Source organism: Heloderma suspectum, chromosome 1, assembly GCF_057233095.1.
Source record: "Heloderma suspectum isolate Gila_16-S chromosome 1, 16-S_ref, whole genome shotgun sequence".
Classification (NCBI taxonomy): domain Eukaryota; kingdom Metazoa; phylum Chordata; class Lepidosauria; order Squamata; family Helodermatidae; genus Heloderma; species Heloderma suspectum.
This window is the reverse complement of record NC_139458.1, coordinates 185619226-185645383: the sequence shown is the minus strand read 5'-3', so window position 1 is coordinate 185645383 and position 26158 is coordinate 185619226. Positions and strand designations below refer to the sequence as shown.

Sequence of the window (26158 nt, the reverse complement as noted above, 5' to 3'; positions counted from 1 at the left end):
CACGTTTATATGTTCATATAAACTATATGTACATATGGTGGGTAGGTGGGAGAATTGCTGCAATAGACTAACTTGGCTATCCCTGAAAATTGAGGTCTACTTTGTTTTTAGTAAATCACCAACTGCAATCAGATGCAAAATAGTGGCTCAGCGCAGATGTATACCTATTTGAACTAAGGAACAGGGTGTTTCTGAGCACATTTTCAAGCTGCGCTCACAGTCCTTCTACACAGAAATCAACGCCTGGTTTCTCCCACCCTACGCTTCATTTCAGCAGTTTAATTTAGAGGGACGGGTGAGCTTTTTTGATGTTGCTGCTGTCAAACTGTTTCTCATATGTTTGATGAGAGAATGCAAGAGAACACTTTCTAAAGGAACACAAATGAAAACAGCCTTGAATGAACTTGTTGGGTAATTTAATCCATACTTGCCCAGAAGTTCTGTTGAGTTCAGTGGGACTTAATCCCAAAAAAGCAGTTAGGATTTGTGCATTTTGCTACAAACATTAAAACATCTCCAGAAATATGCCTTGCTGGGACCAGGGATATGGCCTGTTCAGTGGCTGCTCCCAGGCTCTGGAATTCCTGGATGAGGAAGTCTCTCAGTCACTCTTTTTTGGGCTTTGGGGGCAGAAAGGGTCATTCCCTTTTTGAGGTGGTTTTAATGGCTATGGTTAGAATTCTTTTTCATAGTTGCACTTTTTACTCTTTTCTCTCTCTGGTATTTTACGGCTGCTTCATTATATTTATTTATATTGGGCAGTGGTGGAGAACCTCTCAGCTCTTGAGGGCCAAATTCCATTTCAGAGAAGCTCTCAGGGGCCACATTCTGGTGGTGGGAGTGAGACCAAATGCAAAAGGGTTGGGACCAAAAATACCAGCATATTTTAGCTTCAAGTTCAGTAGTTAAGCCTTAGGAGGGGCATTTCAAGCTTTTAGAATGGGGGGGGGGACTTCATAAAAGCTGGGAAGCCACCAAACAATCAGGGGCTGTGGGAAAGGGGCGTGGCCATCTAGGGAATCCTGGAAGGCTAGATTGAACCCCAGCAGGGCCAGAGGGTTCCCACCCCTGATATACAGTATGAATGTTTTTTTAAAAGGTGGCTTCCCATATTTTTTTCTGATGGCCCAGTAAACACAGAAATAGGCTATTACAAAAAGTATATTTTTTAGTATATATTTAATTCACAAAAATACATCTCACACATTTGATGCAAATACACATACATCAACAAATCAGTAAACAAAAAAACCAGGAACACAAAAAAGTATTTAAGGGCACAACGTTTAGACAGAAAAAGAAGTCCTACAACTCCCAGCATTCCCCAGGAATTATGGCTGGCTGGGGAATGCTGGGAGTTGTAGGATGTTTCTGTGTAAACATGTATAGGATTCTGCCCTAGGTGTCTGTGGTGCATTTGACAGGGTTAACAGAAAATTAGATGTCATTTTTAAACAGTTGGACCTTTCTGCAGTGCCAGCGCATCATTACCAAATAAATGATTTTGCGATGCCATAATGGTACACACATTCTAATCACTTATATGCAGACTCACCAAGTTTTAGGACGAGTCATGTTAATATACAGTTTGTTTAGACAACACTTAGGTAGCGTCGCAGTTAACAGTGCATACTGCCTGCATGAAAAATTTAAACCTGCACTGCCAAGCCGGAATCGACAACGTTTTCTGTACGTACATTGAGCTCATGAAAGGAAAATCTTTTTTTCATCAAGTGCCAATCTCTGCAGGTAAAGCCAGAAAATGACACTGGGTTTATTTTCTAAAAATACAGAGAAAGCATCTGAAATCCACAGTTTTAAAAAGTGTTTCAGAATTCAGCTACATTATGCTAGCTGTGGCATCATTCACTCTTCCTGACATGATATTTAAAATGGATTCAAGTTGTGTTGTACTAGAACTTTAGGCCTTTGCTCAAAGCATGTTTGTTAGTTCTGTGGGAAATATATGAAATATGTAGGGTGCAATCCTCTCCTCCTCACTCCAGCCACCCTGCATTAGCGGCGAGACACCCGATTTCAGCTGTCTAGCTGGGGCGCATCGGAGTGGTGGTGGGGAGGCTGGACAGTGCATAGGAAGCATCATAACAACGCTTCCGCAGTCTCCTCCCCTCCCCACCTCACCCCCAGGAATGTCCCCTTTTGGCCTGCACCGCACTGCTATTACAACCATGGAGACAGGGATGAAGCATGCTTCCTACGAGGTGGCGGGGGAGGGGGCAAGGAGTGAGGTTTCTGGGAACCGAGCTCGGAGCCCTGGCTCCAAGCTTAGTTCCCAGAAACTGAAATATCCTGTGGCCGTCTAGACACTGTCTAGCGGCCATAGGATTGGGCCCTATGGGAGCAATCCTATACGGATAGGCGGGTGCCTCCAAACTCAGAGATGACTGCCTATCCAATACACAGCAGGAGGAGCTCGGAGGGGATCCTCTCCTCCTAGCTCCAGCAGCCCTGCATTTGTGGCTAGACGGTCCGTTTAGGCTGTCTAGCTGCGGGATGTCGGAGCGCAGGGTGGGGAGGCCAGATGTTGCATAGGAAGTGTACCAGCACTTCCACATGCCGCACCCCACCCCCAGGAATGCCCCCTTTTGCCCCTCTCCACACTGCTCTTACGAGCACGGAGCTGGGGAACAATCTGTGCTGCCTACAGGGCAGCAGGGGAAAGGGCGGAGAGGCAGTTCTCCAGGAACTGACCTTGGAACACAGACTCTGGGGTCAGTTCCTGGAAACCGACCAATCCTATGGCTGTCTAGCTGCTATCGGGCAGCCATAGGATTGCACCCTAAGTGGTTTAATTGGTCATAAATAAGATACAGCTGGGGTGGAAGCCTAAATCACGTATCTTCTGAATCATTATATATTGTGACAAGGCCTTGTAACAAACCTGTGTGGCAATAATTTCTTTCTTACCTTATTTTAACCATGGGGTGCTTTTAGATGTCACATGTATTGGCATTAGCATCACAGTGTAAGTGCAGCTACAGAGAATATCTGCGTATCACTTAGCACTGGAGTTTCCCCCACTTTATGGTTTTTGACAGACTGAATGTCGGTACCAGTTTATTGTACCTTTGTCTCATACCATATTGTGAATCCAGTAAAGGGTGAGATGGGACTTCACCATACGAAGAAGGTAGCTACTTCAAATAAATGGTGGCATAATTGGAACACTATGGGGTGTTATACTTCTAGTGTGGTATATATGATGCTTGGAAACAGACAGGCAGTTTGAAGCAAAAAGAAGTGATGTAACATGCCCACACTTATGTAGTAATTAGTTTCCAAAACGATGCAAGTGGACAAAGGAGTTATTTGCTAGTGTCGAATATGTTTTCAGATTAACTCATGCCATCCTATCGTTCTTACTCAGAAGTCCCACTTTGTCCAGCGGGGTTTATTCCAAGTAAGTGTGCATAAGGTTGCACCCTTGAAGTAGTATCTCATTTCTACCCCTGAGTAACAATTGCATGAAATTCAAACATAGTTAGCAATCCTCATATGTTTACTCCAGAATAGTCCACAGATAAACTGAAGCTTGTGAAAATTGTGGAGAGAGTTTTTAGCACGTGTATGAAGAAAGGTGTAACCACCATGACAGACTGCTACATCTCCTAATATTGTATTTATTTTTAATTATTTTAGGCCACTTTTGAGGGTAAAACCCTCTGAAATTCTTGGAGCCTGCTAGGAACCTTGAGATAGCTCATAGGGCAGCCTCTCATCAGAATCCATATCATTTTCCTGGGAAACCTAGTATCTGGCAGCTTCCCAGATTCCTAAGGGTGGAACTATGTTTTACCAGGAAAAGATAGAGTTCCTAACCTTGAATTTCCATCATGCTTCAAACGAGGTGTTTTCCAGGGGAGAATTGGCAACCCATCGCTCCCCCCAGGGCATTTATTGCCCCAACTGTGTTCTGAACTTGGAAGCAAGCCTGACAGGAAAACCAACCTCAGTGGGGCAGTTACAAGAGAGACTAGGTGGACATGGGAAGGTTAAACACCTCTCCAGCGCACTAATTCTTCACTTGCAAGTGCCTCTCCCATGTTCATTCTGTCCATTTGGGAACAAGTATTTGCCAAGACAACATGTAGTTTGGTCCTAAGGGAGCCAAACTTCCAGTCCTGCCAAAGTTCTCAAAGAGGGCTGGGTAAGCTTCAGGTTGGTAGCCTGCCCAACCCTATGCAGATCTAGGTGTACCTAAGCCCGCTGAACTTGAGTACTTTAAACATGCCTACTTTGCACAGGATTGTGCTGTGAAGGGGCTAATGGGTTCAGAGTCAGATAGGTTAGAAGTGTGTAAACTTCTTTTTGAGGCACTCTGCATCACACTCAGAGCCAGACTAATATTAGCTGTTGTTGCTCCCCACTACTGATTTATATCTGGGTTTTTGCCCTCCATCCTTCCGAGGTCGGTAAAATGAGTACTCAGCTTGCTGGGAGAAAGGTAGTCACGACTGGGGAAGGCAATGGCAAACCACCCCGCTATAGTCTGCCATGAAAACGCCAGCGAAAGCAGCGTCCCTCTAGGAGTCAGCAATGACTCGGTGCTTGCACAGGAGGAACCTTTCCTTTTTTTCTTTTTCGCCCTCTTCTTCCTTCTCCCAACCACCTTGTGTTGAGGAACTGTCGAGGAATGGGCTAAATCAGTACTTTTTACTTCTGATTGAGCTCCCCCATACCCAGTGGAGTTTTCTTACTGGATCTTTACTGGGACCCATCTTCAATAATTTCTGCTCTGTCTCTGGCAAATGACATTCCATCTCTGATTCTATTCTCCACTAACCTGGGAACACTGCAAATTTGGTTCAGTTTGGCATGCTCAGAATTCATGTTTACAATAAACAAGCAAGAGCTGCAGTACCTATTGGCCCCTAAGCATGGCCATTTGGTATTTTGTGGGCACTGGAGGCATATATAACCCAACGTTTTTGTTTTGGTACTGTTTTGCAATCTACAAAGCATGCACTGTCAGACAAAGTCTGGGTGAAGTGAACCTAGTAAGGGCACAATCCTGTGCATGTTAGATAGAAAAAAGTCCAACTCCCACCATAGAATCATAGAATAGTAGGGTTGGAAGGGGCCTACAAGACCATCAAGTCCAACCCCTGCTCAATGCAGGAATACAAGTCAGAGCATCCCTGACAGATGGCTGTCCAGCCTTGTCTTGAATGCCTTTGATGTGGGAGAGCCCACCACCTCCCTAGGTAATTGGTTCCATTGTCATATTGCTCTAACAGTCAGGACGTTTTTCCTGATGTTCAGCCGGAATCTGGCTTCCTGTAACTTGAGCCCATTATTCCGTGTCCTGCACTCTGGGTGGGATGATCGAGAAGAGATCCTGGCCTTCCTCTCTGTGATAACCTTTCAAGTACTTGAAGAGCGCTATCATATCTCCCCTCAGTCTTCTCTTCTCAGGGCTAAACATGCCCAGTTCTTTCAGTCTCTCTTCATAGGGCTTTATTTCCAGTCCCCTGATCATCTTTGTTGCCCTTCTCTGAACCCTCTCCAGCTTGTCTGCATCCTTCTTAAAGTGCAGTGCCCAGAACTGGACACAGTACTCCAGATGAGGCCTAACCAGTGCTGAGTAGAGGGGAACTAGTACTTCCCGGGATTTGGAAGCTATGCTTCTATTAATGCAGCCGAAAAGAGCATTTGCCTTTTTTGCAGCCACATCACATTGTTGGCTTATATTCAGCTTGTGATCTACAACAATTCCAAGATCCTTCTCACTTGTAGTGTTGTTGAGCCACGTATCCCCCATCTTGTAACTGTGCATTTGGTTTCTTTTTCCTAGGTGCAGAACTTGGCATTTATCCCTATTAAATGTCATTCTGTTGTTTTCTGCCCAGTGCTCCAGTCTATCAAGATCACTTTGAATTTTGTTTCTGTCTTCCAAAGTATTAGCTATCCTGCCCAATTTTGTGTCATCTGCAAATGTGATCAGCATTCCCTGAACCTCCTCCTCCAAGTCATTCACGAACATGTTGAAGAGAAGTGGGCCCAGGACTGAGCCCTGTGGTACCCCGCTCGTTACCTCTCCCCAGTTTGAGAAGATCCCATTTATAAGCACTCTTTGAGTCCGATTCTGTAGCCAACTTTGGATCCATGGCTAGCTGGGGCATGCTGGGAGTTGTAGGACTTTTGTCTGTCTAAACACACCCTATGTGCCTTAACATTTCAGAAGTAGGATACAGACTGTCCCGTTGACTTTAGAAGGATTACGCTAAAATAAGTACTTTGAGCATAACAATCTGTCCTCTTTTTAATCAACTACGAAGATATAAAACAATCCTGATACATATGCATAAACTCTCTCTTGGCTAAAAAAAGTATTTTCTGTTGAATTCTGCTTGGTGGACATCTCTATTAATATCCTTCTTCAGATATCTGTAAAATAGGGCAAGTTATATAATTTGTACCAATAAATATGAGTATATCAAGTCAAGCAAAATGAAACCAAGTGATGTGTCCAAAATGTATTTACCAATTTCCAATTATTATAAACACTGTTTTCCTAGTGTAACCCAGTACACCATCAAAGCACCATTTATAAGCAAGCTTTGAAACTATTCTACTGACATTTCAAAGCAATCAGCTTTGAAACTATTGTACTGACATTTGGCCTCTTAACAAAAATGTGATTAAAGGGCATGACTACAATCCAACAATGTTTCGGTCTCAGATACATCCAACCACTGGAGCTTATATCATACTAGTTTTCCTTCAGCAGTACCTTTTGCTGAATCTCCAAGCTGCCTTTTATCATATACCAACCTGGGGATTCAGCAAGGGCAGCTGTTTGGAGGAAAATGCTTCATAAACCCCAATGCCTGTATTCATTTGTATGCAGGGGTACAAGAATTCACTGGATCAAGGGTGAAGGTTACAACCTAGCACCCAGTTGTCTGTGTTTAAGCCAGTTTTTCCTCATGCTTTTTGAATGGACCCTCCCATCTAAATGTCCTCTACCATTCACTACCTCTCTCCCTAGCCAGGCTCTCTAAGCATCTGACTGGTTGTGGAGAGATCCTCATTCACTAGTGGCATGAACATGTGGATCTGGGTAGAGAGACTATAAAAATTCCTTTAGTGCAATGTTCTCTATTCTCCTCGATCCCACCAGCCTTACTTTCTTGCCTAGCTCCAGTCCCACTCAAGAAGTCCAAGTACAATCACTCCCAATTTTGGTCATGGGAACCTTGTAGTGAGGGAGTGCCTTGTAGTGAGGGAGGATGGGGAGATCAAGAGTGGCTTCTTCTGTAACTCTCTATGAGGAAAGGATGGGCACAGGTATGTTTATGTTTTCTAATCCTTAAGTGCTGTCCTGGGAAGGAGCAGAGAGGCTGCCCAAGGGCCAGAGCTATGGCCAGAGGAGGGCCTGCGAAGGGGAGGTCCCTTTGGGGGTATTCAATCCCACTCCCTGAATGCAGATTTCTTTTTCAAAAGAAAAACTTTAGCATTTTTACTTGTTGATATATGAGGAAAGGTAGTATTACCCAATTGCGCAGTATTACAGTTAAACCAGTTTTACATTTTTAGGTTAGCTGCATTTATCTGATGGCTATTCTGAAGGCCCCCTCAACTGAGACTTGAGATTGAGATTTGCAGAGGGGGGGTAGATGAAAGGGAATAACTTTGGCGGTTTGTGTGGTTGGCCACAGAGGGAGAGAGTACAGTAGTAGTAGTACAGTCTACTCTCTGAGCATAGGGATGTCAGAAGCATCCAATTGGAGGGTGGAGCTTGACAGTCTTTCGTCGGCTTGGCCCCTCAGAACCCATTCCATCTTCTGCTAGCTGGCCTGATTCAGCCTGCAGCGAATTGGGCCAGCTAGTGGATTTTCAGTATTTTTGAATTTAGGTAAATTATGGCCGCAGTTTGCCCAAATTGCGCAAATTTGCATAATTTCCGCAAAATAGGGCTGCAATTTGCACAAGTTACACACATTTTGGCCATAATTTGCACAATTTGTGGCCGTAATTTGCTCAATTCTCTATTTGTGCAAATTACCACCAAGACCGAAAAAAGTAAAAAGTCACCATGGAGGTCCGGCAAGCCCCAAAAGGGCCAGGTTTCCCGAGGACAGACATTCCTACCTGCACAGTCCAGAACAGTCTTCCCGAACCTGGTGCCCTCCAGGTGTGTTGGCCTGCAGCCCCCATTACCGGTGGCCATTGGCCATGACTGCAGGGGATAATGGGAGCTGTAGTTCAGCACCAGGTTGGGAAGGCTGCTCTAGCAGATGGGAGGGTGGAAGCACCATTTCTTCCAGGCCGATGGGAAGGCTATGTGGGGTGGGGAGGAAGAATGAAAAGAAGGGAACAGGGCAGCTTCAGCCTGCTCAAGCTGTTGGCCCAATGGGCAGCGGTAGAGCCGCTTCTTCCTCCAGCTGCTGCTTGGAGCTCATAGTGGGAGAAAATGAGCAGCGTCCCTGGGAGGGAGCCCCAACTGCTGCTTGACTTTTGACCAGGTCCCAGAGTCTCTCCCTCAACCCGTTACCTCACAGGTAGTTTGCAGCCCATGAACATCAATGGGACTACTAACAGAATGCACCCAACACGGTGGCACAGATCACAGCCTGTGTTACGTAGATCTACAAGGAGGCAGAATTAATCTTTCATGGATAACCTTACTCTTCCATATTTTCTTTCTGAGGCTCTGATCTCAGGAAAAGAAGTAGTATAAACATATGTAATGTGGGGCTCTTCCTGATCATGAAGCCCTTAAGTGTTTGAAAGAATGGCAGTGTCAGCACAGGCTGCTTCTGGAAAATACAGGAAGGAACTGGCAGGGGTGGTGGTGGTGGTTAACTGTAGGAAGAGTGGTTGATTCTTACCTCCAGAGAAAAATACGCAGGTCTTTTTACAGGCTTCTTCACTATCAAAGCGGTTATCATTTCCATCACAGCCACCGTACCAAAACTGAGCACAAGAATTGGCTTGCTTATCATAATACCATTTTATTATATACACACGGCATGGTCCTTGATCTAATCTTAATTTACATTGTGGAGGGCTCAGGATATTTTCTTTAAAAAACAAAAACAAAAAAACATAATTGTTCCAAGTATGGTACTTTACAATAATAATTGTTAAAATAAGGCTGCAATTTAAAGAGCAATTCTAATGTCGCCAGTTAAATGTATAGAGCTGGTGACAGAATGTCCAAAAAGTGTTTTGCAAATCATCAGTTTCATAATTACAAAGCCAGCAGTGGCCACAACCTGAAGAGAGCTCAATTAGACAGGCGTACGTTCTGCTGTTTGGAAGGGGCATTTGAAACTCTCAAGAACATCTTACAGTGGGGCACAGGTGTTGCTGTTCAAAAAGAAAAAGATGTAAAGAACAGACAAAAACCCACTAGGTGTACAAAGCTAGTCATGTGGGTCCCTGGATTATGGCTAAGTAGAAATGTTAGTTATTACATTAATTAGATTTATCAGCTATAAAGGCTCCAGTTCTTATGGCTTGTCTTAATAAGAAGAAAATATGTTTCAGGAAATATGCAGCTATAATTGTGTAGTAAATTAGGTCATTAGTACCTTCATATACGAAGAAGTAGAACATTTCTTCTCTACGAGTGTAGTATTATAAAAGTTTTACATATGTTTATTTATACAAATCATATCCCTGATCTATTGATCCCAGTGGAGGCTGGCGGCTCCAATGTCAGTGGGTGGTAAATCCACTCCGGGTTTCAGTCAGAGCACCTTGGATAGCTCCTTTAGAGTTCTGATGGGTTCTAACTGAAACCCGGAGCGGATTCATCACCCTGCTGACATTGGCGCCACCAGTCTCCACTGACTGATCTTGTATCCACTGAGTATGGTGCTCCCATGCACATGTGAAGCTCACTCACCCCTTTAAGGGCTTCCCTAATGGGATGCATGCTGTGAGTTGTCTCCATCACTGAAGTGCACATGAACACCGTGGTGCACACAGGATGCTGGCTAGAGATGACTGATCATCTCCTTTAATTGAAAATACAACAAAGTATTTTCTCCTGCAGCAAATACCATGCACTACTTACTTCCTATAATTTCTTTTTTAAGATTTAAAGATTTAACAAGGTTGGGAATCCTTCCTAACAAAGTGAACTCGATTCAACAAGTTTGTTCAAATTGCCTTCCCATCCACCATGGCATTACTAATCTCTGTGAATCATCTAATCACATCATAAAACTGTAAATCATTAGAACATGTTTACTTGCTATATAAACTTATAGTAAGTAAACACATTCGAATGATTTATAGTTTTAATAGGGATATTAAAAGAACACACTGAAAACTTTGATATGTGTAATGACCTGGTTTTGGCGTAGGTAGCATGGAAGAAGCAGAGGAATGAGAAGGCGAGAGCGTGTTTTCTGCTGTTAGAGATGGCAGCGGTGGTGGTGGTGATGCTGATGATGCCGGTGGCAATGCTGATGGAACTACTGCAGGGTATAATGTCAGAAAGAAAACATTAAAAGTAGAGGGTTTCTTTGGATTGTGAGACATGCTCTGTTAGGAACTAGACGATGAAAACAATTACCTTTGCTATTAACTGGAGACAAGAATCGGAGACCATCTCCATCTGGTACCACATCATAGTTCCAGTGAAATATCCTGGGTGATTCTTTGGCCTGAAAGAAATACAGTTCTGTTAATTTTAAAATATATATGTGGACTTTCCATCAATAAAGGAAATCCTCAGTGTTGTACAGGAGACTAAGAGACTCCCCTCCATTTTACTTCCATCCTGGAGGACCCACCCGTGGATCCATGTTTCCAGTTCAAGAATAGAATGCAGGCCCCAGAATATTAAAATAATATTTTTTCTGGCCTATCTTTGATATATATAAAAGTCAAAAATTGTGCGTGGGTTTGTTTGTGGCTGGCTGCAGGGCTGTCTGTAAGGCAGGGAATAAGGAGGAGCTGCCCTGGGTTTAATCACACTGTAGGGGTCCACTGAGCCTGTCATTTGGGCCCTACAGTTGCTGCCCCTTTTACTTCACATTCTCACTTGCCAGAGTGTATGACAGGAGTCACTGGGTTACATTATTACTTTGTTTATACTTCCCCTTACTAACAAGTATACCCTCTCAATCATGGTACAGGCCAGGTTTCTGATTTCAGCCACCAGTCATCCTATTGGCCATCTTTCATTCTATTGGTCTCTCTCCCATTCACTCTGACTTCCTTCACCTTGGATTGGCTGGCCGCTGTTTGTTCCCCCCCCTTTATTCATGGTTTCTTTTCTGACTGTGAAGAGCTTTTAGTTTCTCTCCCCTGTTCTTGCAATATCCAGCAAGGAAGCCTCTGTTGAACATTTTAATAGTGGTATGAGATTCAGTGTGGATTATATTGTAGTAGTACTTACAGATTCAGCCTCTTCCATTTTTAGTAGTGTTTTTTATTCAATCTGCTCACTATAATTGTTGTGCTTTTTTAATCAAGTCCGTTGGATTCAACTTTTCACCTTTCTTATGGGGCCTTTCTGAGAAGTGTAAACCTACCTTAACGTGTTTCTAACAAATAGTGCCTATGACAAAATTACATTCCGGGCAACGCCGGATATATCAGCTAGTAGAACCATAAAGTACCTACCAGGTGATTTCAGGCTTTAGATTACAATACTGTTAAATTAGATGTGTTGGAATTGACTTTGATAATTCATTGACATTACCCAGAAGCTTATTAAAATATTAGAATTCAGATTCAAACCACTGGACTACAAAGCCAGTTTTCTAAAGAAGATTATTAAGGACAACCGTATTACTGCAAGTAAAAAAGGAAGAATTCAGAAAATATCCAGTATCTAATGAGTACCGGAATTAATGGTTGAGAAACCTGGCCAAAGTTTATGGAATTCTCTTTCACTGATGTTTCATATCCATTTGATGGAATTGACTGTCCATTATTACTCTTAGCATGCAATAAGTATTGTGAAGAACGAGAAGATACTGAGTGAATAGATGGTCCATTTATTCCTCCATTTCCAATTCGGTTATATATTAAGGCACCATGTTCATCTTCACAAAACTGGTTAACAAGTTTGGACTCCAAAGCTTTAAAAAAGAAAACAAGAAAAACCCATAAGAAACTTAAATGCCAAAAATATACAATTTTTGGTCAAGAAATAAGATTATTCATCTAATTTTAATTTTGAGCATGTTTCAACATTTTTTTAAAGCAGTGATTGTTTCTTTGGTGTTGGGATAGCTCTTAGAGCAGCTTTTCCCAACCTGGTGCCCTCAAGATATGTTGGACTACAACTTACATCAACCCTGTGCTTCCACTCTAGCTAGGAATATTTAGTAACATATATGTCAAACATATGTATCAATTGTATGCATGCAGTGAACTGCTGTATAGTTTTGAGGGACAACATTTATGAGCGAAGTATGTACTTCCTACATTGTTGTTGTTGTTCAGCCATTAAGTCGTGTCCGACTCTTCGTGACCCCATGGACCACAGCATGCCAGGCCTTCCTGTCCTCTGCTCTCTCCCGGAGTGTGCTCAAGTTCATATTCATTGCATCAGACTTCCTACATACCTCCGCTATTTCTAGACTTTTGTCCGGCACAGAGAGAGTATCCTTTGAGTGGAAGCATCAAAACACATGAACCCAGGACCTCTTAACCTGAAGATGGCCTGTAGGACATGTACATCTTTTCAGGGCCAGCTTTGCATGCTCACCTGGAAGAGTATTAAAATCATCTATGAGATACATATGTTCTCTGTCAGGGTCTGATGCAATTAGATTCAGCTCACGTAAGAATTCAACTTGTGTTGGGTCTGAAGCGTTTACAATTCCAATTGCATACATTTCAATGTTGGCTGCATGAGCCTCTCTGACAGCAATATCCAGCTTCACGGCTTCTCTCTTATCTGCTTGGCCATCTGTTAGGACTATGGCAACTTTCCTCACACCAGTCCGAGCCCCAAAAAATCCTTCTTGTGTTGCTTTGCGGATTGCTGTTCCCGTGTAAGTGCCTTCTCCCATATATAACATTTTCCTGATTGCTTGTTTCACATCCTGCTGCGTTGTGTACCTATTGAGTCCAAATTCAAGCCGGACCTCCAGACTATAGAGGACAAGACCAATTCTGGTCGCATTTCGCCCTACAGTTACTCTGTCGACTAAAGCAGTGACAAAGTCTTTGATTATTTCAAAATTTTCTGGGCCAACACTTTCAGAGCTGTCAATCACAAACACAAGCTCCATAGGTATCTCTTTGCATTTAATACCACATCCTGCAAAAGGAAAAACAACAAACAAATTAAAACAATCTATAGGATCAATCTTTCATATGTGTAATGTATATGAGCACTACTACATTGTTAAAAATAAGCATTTTGGTGGTGGCAGCCCGGTTGTTGAATGCCATCCCCTTAGAGGCTCGCATGGTGCCTACGTTTTAATCTTTTCAGTGCCAAGTGAAGACCTTTTTATTTTCCCAGGCTTCAGTTTTAAAACATGTGTTTGTGCATTTTTAGATCTTTGTACTGCTGCTGGCTTTTATTATGGTTTTGCTTTGGTGTTCTTCTGTTTAAACTTATGAATTTTATATTACATTTTACTATGTTATTGTATTTTATGTTTTTAAATTTTGTTTTGTGAATGGCCCAGAGAGCTTTGGCTAATGTGTGGTACAGAAAATGTAATAGATAAATACATTAAAATAAAATAACAGCCTTACATTCTTTGTAGATAAAGCAGAATTTATTTATTTATTTATTCATTTCATTTTTATACCGCCCAATAGCCGAAGCTCTCTGGGCGGTTCACAAAAACTAAAACCAAACAACACACAATAAAACAATTTAAAATATATAGAACATTAAAACCACAATATAACAATACAACCACAATAAAACCTAGCAGCAGTACAGGAGTTTAAAATACAGATTTAAAACAGCAAAGATAAAAATTTTGAAAGCTAAAATGCCTGAGAAAATAAAAAGGTCTTCACCTGGCGCCGAAAGGAGTACAATGTAGGAATATGGGTACAGAAGTAGGATATGGGATGAAACAGAGCCCAGTAAACCACCTGATGGTTTTAATAGTGGCCTTAGCATTGACTGAGATGTACAAATTATCTATTGCTAATCTGAGATTCATTGTTTTCACAGTTGGAAATGGAGGTATGGGCATTTGCTGGAAGAAGTGCAAGTTCCTATCCAGCCACTAGGAACTTCTCATTGGCTACCTCAATTGATCATAATCCAGGATGGTTGCAATCTGGCTCTGGACTGAGAGCTGGGAGATTTGGGTAGAATGAACGTTTTCCCCTTTTTGACTTAGAAAAACTCCACATGTTATGTTTCAAAGTGCCTGCTGTAGTCAAGCTAATTCTAACCTCTCCTTTTGGGTGCTAGACAATTTCAGTGTTAATTTTTCAGTGTTTAAGGGAGCAATGCTAAGGCCACTAGACACTGCCTAGAGGGCCATAGGATACGCTCTTTTCTGGGAACCAACCTCAGAGCCCGTGCTCCAAGTTCCCGGAAAACTGACCTCCCCCCATGTCTGCGCTGCCTCGCAGGCAGTGGGGAGAAGCCCCTCCGCACTTGCAAGAACAGCATGGAGCAACTGAAAAGGGCTGGGGGTGTTCTGGGGCAGGGAGAGCGGAGCTGCATGTACAACACATCCTATGTGTCATACACGTGGCCTCCTCTCCTGATCAGCCCCCCGCAACTAGACAGCCAAAAACGGCTGTCTAGTGGAAAATAGCAGGTCAGGAGAGGCGTGGAGGGAATGATCCGCCCGTGCCTCTCCTGCCTTGCTTTGGATAGGCGGTTGCCTCCAAGTTTGGAGGCAGCCACCTATCTTGATAGGATTGCGCCCTAAATTAATCTGACATATGCAAGCGATCAGTGATATTCCCTTGGAGGTGCAGATGTCCTAATAATAATGTTCTGGTTTGGGGACTAAAGGGTCAGAATAATGAACAGTCATAGGATCTGAATGATAAGGCTTGCTGAAAACTTACCACATATCTCTTTAATTAATTTAATGATATCTTCCCTCTAGGTTAGAAAAGACAGTTAAAGTGTACATATACAGTATTGGAGAACTGTTTTATATTCAGCAATTTACAATATGGCTTCTGCCAGGCATATCTGAACTTTCAGGCATTGGTTATTGTTAGAGGAATTACCAATATTTTTCACATCAAGAAAGTTAAAACACTTAATATTGACTCATTCAATCAATGGTTAAATGCTGCAGTGTATCGTGGCTTAAGAAGCTTTAGTAATAGATGTAAAGTACGCTTTTTGTATATAAGGTATTTTGTGTATAAAGAAGAATATAATTCCCATCAGAAACTGCAGCACACTGAGCATCTCTACACCAGCCTAAAAACCCGCATTTAAAACGGGGCTTTCTGCTTCCCTTTTAAATGCAGGATCACAACGGACTCTCTTCACGTGTGCTTCCTTTCCCCCCTTCTTTCCCCCCCTTATCTGAATCTTCCATATGTTTCATTATACAGCTGCTAGATGGTGCTGTGGTCTAGCTCCTCTTATTGTGGGTTTTCCTCTTTTCACAAGGGAACTTAAGCACTGTAATTTGATAGCTCATTAACTCCATTCTTAAAAAAAATGGAATAAAGGTCATTTAGTGCAGGAGACGCCTTGGAGGTTGATGCCGTCATCTAAAGGACCCACAAACTTCCATGAGTCTCAATAGCAGGATAAAAGCTCCGTGTGAAGAAACCCATTTTTTAACATGTAGATTTACTCCACCTAATGAAAACATTTTAGGGCACAATCCTATGCATGTTTAGACCGAAAAAAGTCCTACAAATTCCCTACATTCCCCATTGCTGGCTGGGGAATGCTGGAAGCTGTAGGACTTTTTTTTTGTCTAAACATGCATAGGATTGAGCCCTTAGTGTGGGGGAACCAGTACCTGCATCACATGAAAGATTACCGAACTGTAGCCAATTATTTTTCCATTCAAAAATTATTTTTCTTAAGTTGTCTAAGAATGCAGGATGTCTTTAGAATCCCATTTAACACATACGTCAGGGATGGGGAACCTTTTCCTCCCCAAAGACTGAATTCCCTTGAGGCTAACCTTCCCGGAGTCGCATGCCGGAAATGCATAGGCTTCCTGCAAAAAATGGGTGGGGTAAAAGCTAAAATAGGTAGAGCCACTCTATTCTCTCTCTCTCTCTCTCTCTCTCTCTCTCTCTCTCTCTCTCATATACATACATGCACATTCATACACATAAATGCTTCCACATAATACACACATTCTCACACATAACTCACACACATAGATCTCCCCTACACCGAAAGTAGGTTTGAAAAAAAGCCTGCCATAGGCTCCTTATGGGAAGGGGGGGTTGCAGTGTGGGGTTAACCCTTTTCTCTCCAGCTGTGGCCCCCACGTTGCCCTGCCTGCCCAGGCTCCAGAAAAGCTTCCCATTGGTACCAAGGAAAGGCTTTTTTCAAGCCTAATGGCTGTGAGGGACAAGATAAGGGGTGTCATCATATGAGGCTGAAATCCCGCACCCTTACCAGAGCTTCGTCTTCCACAGTCTTTGTGGGATTACAATAAGCAAAATAGACGTCCTTCCCCACCCACTTTTTTGGCAGTTTCCTGTGTGCACAAGCCCCATATGGTTCATTTACACGGCCAGTAGATGGCACTACAATATCGTGCAATATTTTGCCATTCCAGATTTTCACCACCTGTTTGTTTCAGGTTTTATATATTACTGCATTTTCGGTGAGCTAAGTCATGGTGGAATCAATCTAAAAAACGACAGGAGAGGCACCGGAGGATGATGATGTCGTGAAAAGGACCGGCAAACTTCCGTGAGTGACACACCACAAATGCACGATAAAAGCCTCGTGTGATGACACCCAGGGAAGGGAGGCTGCAGTCTGATTCTCCATCCCTGACGTAGATGAGCTCTGGCAGAGGAGTAGGTAAAGGCCTACCAGTACAATCATGGAGAAGGAGCGCCAGGCAGCCAGCAGTGTGTGCTGAAGGACAAAGCAGTTCAAGCATGCACCCAGCCCAGCTCTGCACCTCACCTAGCCCAGCCAAGTCTGCAGTATTCTCCCCATCCCAACAAATAGGCATTTAATAGGTGGCTTGCTGCATGCAAAAACCTTTGGATGCCTTTTTGACCTGGTTCATTATACAGTTGTGTCAATACCTACTGTTTTTGCTATATTTAAAAAAATATTTTATGTTTACAATGTAATCTTTATTTAATTTAGCCCTTTTTATCCCCCAAACTACTTCATTTCCTTAGTCTACGTGCCACTTGGACACAGAACTAGTAACATTAAGAAAAACTGCTGTAAGCCACTTAGAGCCCATGGAATAGAGCAGGACAATACATACATACATACATACATAAGTTCATATTTTCAGATCTGCTGATCCTCCAAAAGAAATCTGTTTGCGAGTTTATTTATATGGCAGAGAAATGTACTTTGTGCTCTCTTTCTTCCATTGTTGAGGAAATTACAAAGAAATCTTATGAATAAATTACTTTGCTAAATATCAGTGTGCTTTCTCTATGAATTGTTTACCCAAATAAAGCATTCATTCCTCCCCCCACTTTCATAATTGTTACGTGACATATGGGGTAACTGATACAACATTGTACAACTGAATGCTATTTTGAAAAGTTTATTTGCTTACTGTCAGGCCTTGCTCTCCCTTTGGTCCAGTTTTGCCCTGAAATTATAATAATTAATTTAGTTATTCCCAATTCATCATTAAGCTTTGATGGTATCAGCTGCAGTATAAACCATAGTAAACAATGCTATCAATAGATATCGGAACACAACCTACAAACATCTCTTGCTTTTCTAAGAAAGCTTATGGGCTAACTACATGCTATACACTAAATGTGAAAGAGAGGATTAATCAGATGATTACAAAATGTCACAGTGTGATTATGGCACCACACCTGGACAAAAATAGGGAAGAATTTGGAAAGCAATGACTGTCCATTATAATAAAACAAATCCTGTAAGAGGCTATTCTGCATTTTCTTCCCTGTTTTCACTTCTGTTATTCTACAAAACTTAAGTTCTTCCCACACTTTTTTTGAACAGAGCTATCAGTTACAAAGTTTCTCCACTCTGAATATGCCTTGCTAAGATTTGCTTTAGTACATTAAAGAAGAGCCCTGTGAGTATTTAGTTCTCTGAACATTTCCTTAACGTGGAGACATCTGTTATAAATGAAGGGGCCGAGGGAAGGAAGCTTAATGTTTCTATATACATTTCAAATTATTGACTTGGAACAAGTGCTATTAATATGTCAGGCAAATTTATCTGCAGAGTTTTAGCAATATGTTTGAAGGCAACTTAGTGAAAGATACTTACAGGTTCTCCAGCTGAACCAGGATCACCCATGTTGCCTTTTTCGCCTTTTCTTCCTCTTTCACCAGCAGTGCCACGATCACCCTTGGAATTAGTTATATAACTTCTGTGAAGCATCTTATTTGTATCCATTCCTCATAAGCTAACGGGAAAGGCTAGATAGCATTGTCCCAAAGATCATTGCATTGTGCTACTGAAACTGACACTATTATAGAACTCTCAAATATTTGTGCAAACTCTCAAAATAAAATGATACAAAACTCATGGCTTAATGGGATTGGCCCATCTGTCTGTTTTCTTGACCATTAAGCACATCAAGATATAATTAAAGTCCCAAAAACGGGACTATCCATCAACCCAAGTCATCCCCCCACCCATTTCTAGGGGTGTGGGGTTGGAAAGTATTCTGGCATTTTGAGGATGACACTGTAAGTGACAGTGTAACTGCTGTGGTTTTCTTGAAGATTCACAAATATTCTAAGAGCTCGGAGAATGACATCAGTTCTTGTGAGTGAATGGAAAGGTCAGCCTGAATAGGAGAAACCTTCAAACAGGCTGAAAGACAGCAGATAAGAGGGAACGATGGTTAGGTCTGTAAAGCTTATTAAGAAGACGTTCTAGATGGTAAGAAAGCTAAGGGGTGGACTGCCCAGAAGCAGAAGTGACTGAAGAAGAGGGCAAAGTAGGCATCCTGGACTGAGGTCTGAATACAGTAAGCGAAGGGAAGAGAGGGTGTTGAGGAAAGGAGGGGCTATTGACAGGAAAATGCAGGAACATCACAAAAACTATGGGCAGGACTATTTTAAACAAACGTGTGTTTAAGGAAAGTGTGTGTGGGTAAAGGAAAGTAAGTACGTGTGTGTGCATGTGTGTGTTTGCGGGGTGAGAAACACGAGTTAAGAAAGGCATGGTAATGTAATGAATATGGAATCTATCCTATTCTGAAGCCACAGTTCATGAATAATGTGATAGACATGTCGTCGTCCCCCGCCCCTAAATGTGCAGATTGTTCCATTCCCAAAGAGAAGGCTCATGTCAGGGTTGTTGTTTTTTTGCAAAAATAAAACAAAGACAATCCCTATGTTCTCATTTATAGTGACTGGAAAGTCTCAAGACTTGGCTGGAACCACTACAAAAACCTCCCAGCCATAAAAAGACTGCGCTCCAGCAGAGGAATTGCAAGGTACTTAAAGACTCGGGGCCCAATCTTTCCATTGGCATGAATGGGAGGTGTGTTTTTTAAAGCTTAATTGCCATGTTGAGGAAGGGACTGGGGGGCACAGTGCATAGGGAAGGGAGTGTTTACCCTCCCCTCCCCAACTGTGATCCCGATGGAAATCCCCACCCCACCCCAGCATGGAAGCTAAGCTCAGGAAAAACCTCCCATTGACGCCAACGGGAAGATTTTTTCTAAGCTTTATTATTAATATTAATATCAACAGTAACATTTCTATACCGCCCAATAGCCAAAGCTCTCTGGGAGGTTGTCTTGCAGGGGAGAGGTTTGGGGGCATATTGCAGCATGTGGGGCGGGGGGTTAACCCTTCCCTTCCCAGCTGCTATCCCCCTTGAAAATCGCCCCTGTATGACAAGCTGATTTTTAAAAAAACTTCCATTGGCATGAATGGACACTTATGGGTCTGGGGAACAGATCTGGGGTCCTATGGATCCAGACCTAACAATACCCCTGTGTTCCAGTTTCCATCTGTGCCTGGGTTTTTCTAGGACTTGGGTTGTTTGGCCTGGTAGAGGAACTGAGAAGAAAGAGTGTGAGGAGAATAGTGCACTTTGTAGATGACTCCCTCACCTGACTCCCTCAACGGGGCTTAGTCCCAGGTAAGTGGATATACAGTTGCCCCCTCCCTGCTTCCAAGAAATGTCTAAATAAAGGCAATCTGACTGTAAAGGTGCAACGTGTGTTATACCAAAGTGTAAACTGATATTTTTAGGGGGTTCATTCTGATAAGAAACTGGCAAGTGGAACGAGTTGACAAGCAGTTTATCCAACAAAACCGTAAGGTCTATTACTTATTTTAGGGAACAATCCTATGCATGTTTCAACAGAAAAAAGTCCTACAACTCCCAACATGCCCCAGCCAGCTATGTTGGCTAGGGGATGCTGGGAGTTGTAGAACATTTTTCTAAACATGCATAGGATTGCACCCTTAGTTAATCAATCTGCCATATTAACAAGATTATTATATAACATAATGATTTCCTCATACTATTCTAAAACAGGAGTGAGTAGAAAGTAGATTAGAATCTACTGGTACTTCTCGAGGTGATTTGCAGCAAACTGGCAAAGGGTTCTGTGTCCCAGTTTAATAATAGCAAAAAATGAAAAACACTCATCCGCCTCAAATTCAGCTGCTGAAGTGAAGGCCTGAGAGAAAATGAGGAAAGGATTTGTGTGTAATAGTTTAGTTCTGGAACTAAAACAATTTCCTGGGCTGAGCATGCGCTCAAAAGCACCTTGCTCTTTAACATACTTCTGACCCCTAAGCCAATATTTTTCACTTGTGTCCAACTGGTGGACCTAGGGGTTCTAGCAAAAAACAAAGTATATCCTCTATCCCTGAAGTCAGCCCACTCCTGTTCTAAAATGTCCGTAACATTATAGTATCCCATTCTTCATTTATGGAGTGTGAGGAACTCCAAACTGTTAAAGTAGGTGGTAGGTATAATGCTTCCTTTACATTTCCATACCATACCTTTGGTCCAAGAAGCCCTTCTCCAGGAGGTCCACGGGGTCCTGGCATTCCTTGAATTCCTTGCTCACCCTAATGGCAATTAAATCAAAATGGTTGGCCTTTTGTTAAACTGAAATTTTCTAGCGTAAATTAATATTAATTAATCTTCATCTTTATTCTTTACATAAAATTGATTAAAGGTATAAAATTTAAAAAGATAAGAATTTTATTCAGGCTTTCTTTTGACACATAAACACTGGAATATGTTTCTAGAATCTTCATTTAGTCAGAGGAGCTTGTTTTTATAGCACATACAAAATAAAGCGAGTAACATCTTACCTAACTCATAAGTGCCCTAAAATCTAAATAGATTTAGGGTGCAATCCTATGCATGTCTAGAGAGAAAAAAGCCCTGAAACTCCCAGCACACCCCAGCCACCATGGCTGGCTGGGGCATGTTGGGACTTGTAGGGCTTTTTTCTACCTAAACATGCATAGGATTGCACCCTTATTTACAAAGAATTAGACTCAGTAATAATGTCTTTAATAACTCAATAACAGCTTCATGATCTGAGAAGAATGAAGTAGACAGTAGAAAAGGGCTGCAGACAGAAGCCAGAAAAGTTGACTAAGAGGGTTGGGTTTATGGTGAGAAATATGCTAATAGATTCCACCTATGCACTATTCATTTTTGGTAATGTCTCTTGCTTTTTCCATCTCCTTCAGCACAGCTCTTCATGACATGAAAATGGCTCCAATGTCTACAGTACTAATTAGAGTAAAGTCCTACTTTGAAGCTGTTTTGCAATGCGTGGTGTAAATTGTATATGTTGATGTAGGTTATATGGCAGTTACTCCAGAGGAAACGGCTCTTGATGCTGAATTGTTTCAAAAGAAATTGGGTTTATTAATTTTTTACATGGACTTTTTACTGAAATCAATAAGGATCAAAATGCATATCATATATGATGGTCTTAAGTACAGATACTCAAAAAGTAAGGATCAGCTACAATCCACTACTTCTCTTTTGCAAGTACTTCTATTTTGCAACAGAGTGAGAATACAACTCTTCCAAACACTATTTCAATGTGCATTTTGGGGCCAAAAGAAATCCAGAAAATGTGTGTTTGTTAAAGCTACTGTTGCCCCAAATGGTGCCAGTCTTAAGCATGGAAACACCAGGAAAATGCATTATCAGTGCTTTTGGCCATCTACCAGTGAGGAATATCATTCCTTATGTCTACTCTACAGCTTCTGAGGATTGATTCACATATATCCCCAACCACCGCCTTTCCTGTGGTTATACGATAATTTAATGCCATAGAATTTGTAGAGGATTCACATGAATTCACAGGATTCATACATCCTGTGAATGGATGTAACATGAATTTAACTGGCCAGCCACTGTTTGCTTAGCTAACATGCTCTGTTTTTAAGAGTTGCTGATACATGATGGTAGGGCAAACAGAAGTGAGTTGAATCTATTTATAAACACCTAGCTTTCCACCTCATAGTGAAAAAACTGGGTATATTATTCCACTGGCTCTCCAGTGTATAACTAAACAATGGGCATTTCTACATGAGGCTTTTATCCTGCACCTTTATCAGGGCTTCTGCTTCCGGATTCTTTGCGGGATTAGGATTGGCTCCTTTACCCGTGCTTTTTCAGGGGATTTTCTTTCCCTGCTGTTCTATATGTTTCATTAAACAGCCACTAGATGGTGCTGCAGTACAGCAAAATTGTGAAAACACACACATTTTTTAATAGCAACATTCAGAAAATGCTGGACTTTGCCTGAGCATAAAAAACCCAGGATAAAGGTTGCAAAGCATGGGAGTGGCCTGGGAGGCTGACAATGTTATATAAATGACCTCCAAGCTGCCATGAGTGAGCAATCTTGAGTGCACAATAAAAGCCTCATGTAGAGATGCCCAGTGTGTAACAATATGTAAATAAAACAAAATAATCTTTTTTCTATTTCCTCCAAATGGTAAAAATCACCTTCTCTTCCCACCCACCCCCATCCTTGGTTACATGTAAACACTGAATATAAGAAGTCTTTATACCTTTGGTCCTTGGATACCTTCACCTGGAGGTCCCAAAGCTCCAGGTGGGCCTTGTCGCCCAACATTGCCCTAAATGAAGAAATAGCACAGCATCCTTAGAAATAAATGCCTGCAAGAATGTGATCCATGTCACCGCATTTCATGTCACTTCTGTCTAAAATATGTGTAAGTTACAAGAGCCTCCTTGAGATTCCATGTGTTGCAGTCAGTGTTTCTTAAAGCTTGGTCCTAACCATATATATGCTAAGAAGTATCACGTTATTTTACTGGTTCTTATTTCCAAGTAAATATGTTTAAAATGGCATACAGTACAATCCTATGCATATGTATTCGGATGTAAGTCCCAGATAAGTGGGTAGATGATTTCAGCCTTAAGCCACAATCCTTTCATCACTTATCCCAGTTCATTCCAACATCAGCAGAGAAAGGGAAAGTGGATTGGTTTAGACTTCCTATTTATAAAAAATGATTTCTGTCTATGTATATAATCTCTCTATATAATAAACATTGGGAGTCAGTCCAGATGGATCTCCACTGCTGCACAATGTCTCACCCATTAATTTGATTAGTGCTTTCATTAGTCTTTCCATTAACAAAATGCATGTTATTTATGATATTATGTTATTCCTAAATTAATGTGGAGATTACCATAATTACATACATATAGAGAAGACAATCATTTCTGAGAAGCAATGTTCCAATCTGAGAAGTAATTGTAACTTACTTTTGGTCCTGGAAGGCCTTCTCCTGGTGGGCCTAGGGGACCAGCTGGTCCTCTCATACCTGGATCACCCTAAAAATATACATTTTCAAAAATTTCACAATGTCCAGTTTTACTGTTGTTATTATTACATACTCATCACCATGGTGATCATCATGGAAAAGAAAATTCAGGAGAACAAATTAATCAGAATGAAAGACCAAGCTCCTACCCTAGGTTTTTAAGTCATTGTTATTTTCTTCAGCAGGAGAAAAGCTGACCAACATAACTAAAAGACACATTGGCTGGGTTCACACAACATGACAAGCTAGAATGGGTTGAGTGTGGGTTGTCTCATGGGCTGTCATTGAACCATGGGTTGTTGTGATTTGTGAATCCAGTTGTGCTAACAAACCATGGTTTGTTAACCCTGAACAACCCACAAAGAGAACCCATCGTTTGTTGTTGAGTTGTGAAGTGTGTGTTGTTCGTGGTTAACAAACCATGGTTCATTAGCACAGCTGGGTTCACACAACACAACAACTCATGATTCAACGACAACCAACACTGAATCCAAACCCTGGCTTGTCATGTTGTGTGAACCTGATCATTCTGTGAAAACCGTTGTGCTAATTGCTCATGACATTCAACAAACACTAACATGTCATAACTTTTACAAACAGTAACCTGTGCTGGTATGTATTAAATATAATTTAGCTAAGAATTCTATGTAAGGTACCTTTGATAACAATTTTAGTACATATATAAAAAAACACTATTATCAATTAATTATTATTTAATAATAATTAGTTAGAAACCAGTTAGGAAACGACACAGCCCTTTCAAAATGCATATAATAACCCAGAAACAATCATTCAATATTTTAGTTTAAATTACCAGTTTGTACCTTAGGTCCAGGTAGTCCGATCCCTTCTGGGCCTTGCTCCCCAGGAGCTCCTGGAAGACCTGGAAGACCCTGAAATTGGAAAGGAAATTGATTAACTGTTGATTGCTTTGAGATGACATCTACAATGTTCCTTATTACAGGGGCTCATCACTGAAAATTTTATATCTGCATAATAATGCCAGAAACATCCTATTAAGGCAGGTTAATGGGAATAACTCGGCTTTGTAAAACAATCCAAGGGGGGAAAAATCTTGAATATATTATCTACTGAAATATCACACATGAAACTCTTGAAGACTGATCCAACTGACACTCTGGCCTGTTTGGAAATGTCCAAGCCTGGTGTGATGAGATCATGAGCGATACTCAGGATCGTGCCCTTCCTCCCTACTTCAGAATAAGGAAATCCAATTTTCAAATACCTCTGGGATCTCCTGATCTGGAGTTACCTTCTATGTGTTGTATCCAATGTTAGCTCCACTTAGAATAGACCCACTGAAATTACTAACTTAAGTCCCATTCATTTCAGTGGGTCTGCTGTAAGCAGGACTAATATTGGATACATTCTGATAAATGGAACATAGGAAGCTGCCTTGTACTGAGTCAGGCTATTGGGCTATCTAATCCAGGATTGTCAGCACTGACTGGCAGCAATGGCTCTTCAGGGTTTCAGGCAGGAGCCTTTCCCAGCCCTACCTGGAAATGCTGGAGATTGGGCCCGGGGCCTTCGGCATGCAAAGCAGGCGCTCTACTGCTGGGCTACAGTTCCTCCCCTTGGGCGAGAGGGGCACGAGAAAGGGGCAGGATGAAGGCACATGAGACTGAAAGCACCTCCTGATCTCAAGGCATGCCGAGGTAAATGGTGGGAAGTAATGTCTAAATTGGCCTATTGCCTCATTGACAGGAGTGGAAATCCCGTGCACATTAAAGGGAAGGTTTTTGCCTTCTCTATGTTCCCAAAGAGCCTACAGTCCTCTGCAATGTAATTGCCATAAATTAGGGACTCGTCGTCTACAAATGGAGTGTAAAAAATGTATTTGGATACTTACAGGTGGGCCTGGATAGCCATCTCCCTTTGGTCCATATGGTCCAGGTGGGCCGGGATGTCCACGGTCACCCTTTTTGCAAAAAGAACATGTTTGCATTCTCCTACAATTGTTTGTTAGGGTGTGTGTGTGTGTGTGTGTGTGTGTACACTTTTTCTCTACTTTATGTATGTGTTTACCAACTCAGTTATTACCTTAGCCCCAGGAATCCCTATTCCCTGTTCTCCAATTGGTCCAGGAGGTCCAGGCAATCCAATATCACCCTGCAATTAAAGAAACAAAACATCTGAACAGCAAAAGAGTGAAACCATGACAAATACTGAGTCCACAACCAGGACGAAAGAGGCAAGACATAAGTCTCGGGTGAACTAGGGACACAAATTTATG

General features: G+C 41.8%; 1 protein-coding gene across 1 annotated transcript in view; it reads right to left on the bottom strand.

The window, feature by feature from the left end:
* Window positions 1–6260: 6260 nt before the first annotated feature.
* LOC146358492 (uncharacterized) overlaps window positions 6261–26158 on the bottom strand; it is a 67992-nt gene continuing 48094 nt past the window's right edge. The window contains exons 21-35 of the mRNA XM_084805088.1: window positions 25966–26034; window positions 25775–25843; window positions 24726–24794; window positions 23843–23911; window positions 23119–23187; window positions 21073–21141; window positions 18365–18445; window positions 17673–17708; window positions 14995–15031; window positions 12701–13258; window positions 11830–12068; window positions 10553–10643; window positions 10326–10454; window positions 8856–9047; window positions 6261–6408 (exon numbers count right to left, since the gene is read on the bottom strand). Coding sequence (XP_084661214.1) covers window positions 6401–6408; window positions 8856–9047; window positions 10326–10454; window positions 10553–10643; window positions 11830–12068; window positions 12701–13258; window positions 14995–15031; window positions 17673–17708; window positions 18365–18445; window positions 21073–21141; window positions 23119–23187; window positions 23843–23911; window positions 24726–24794; window positions 25775–25843; window positions 25966–26034 — 1785 coding nt within the window. The 3' untranslated portion in view covers window positions 6261–6400. The remainder of the gene's footprint in view (window positions 6409–8855; window positions 9048–10325; window positions 10455–10552; window positions 10644–11829; window positions 12069–12700; window positions 13259–14994; window positions 15032–17672; window positions 17709–18364; window positions 18446–21072; window positions 21142–23118; window positions 23188–23842; window positions 23912–24725; window positions 24795–25774; window positions 25844–25965; window positions 26035–26158) is intronic.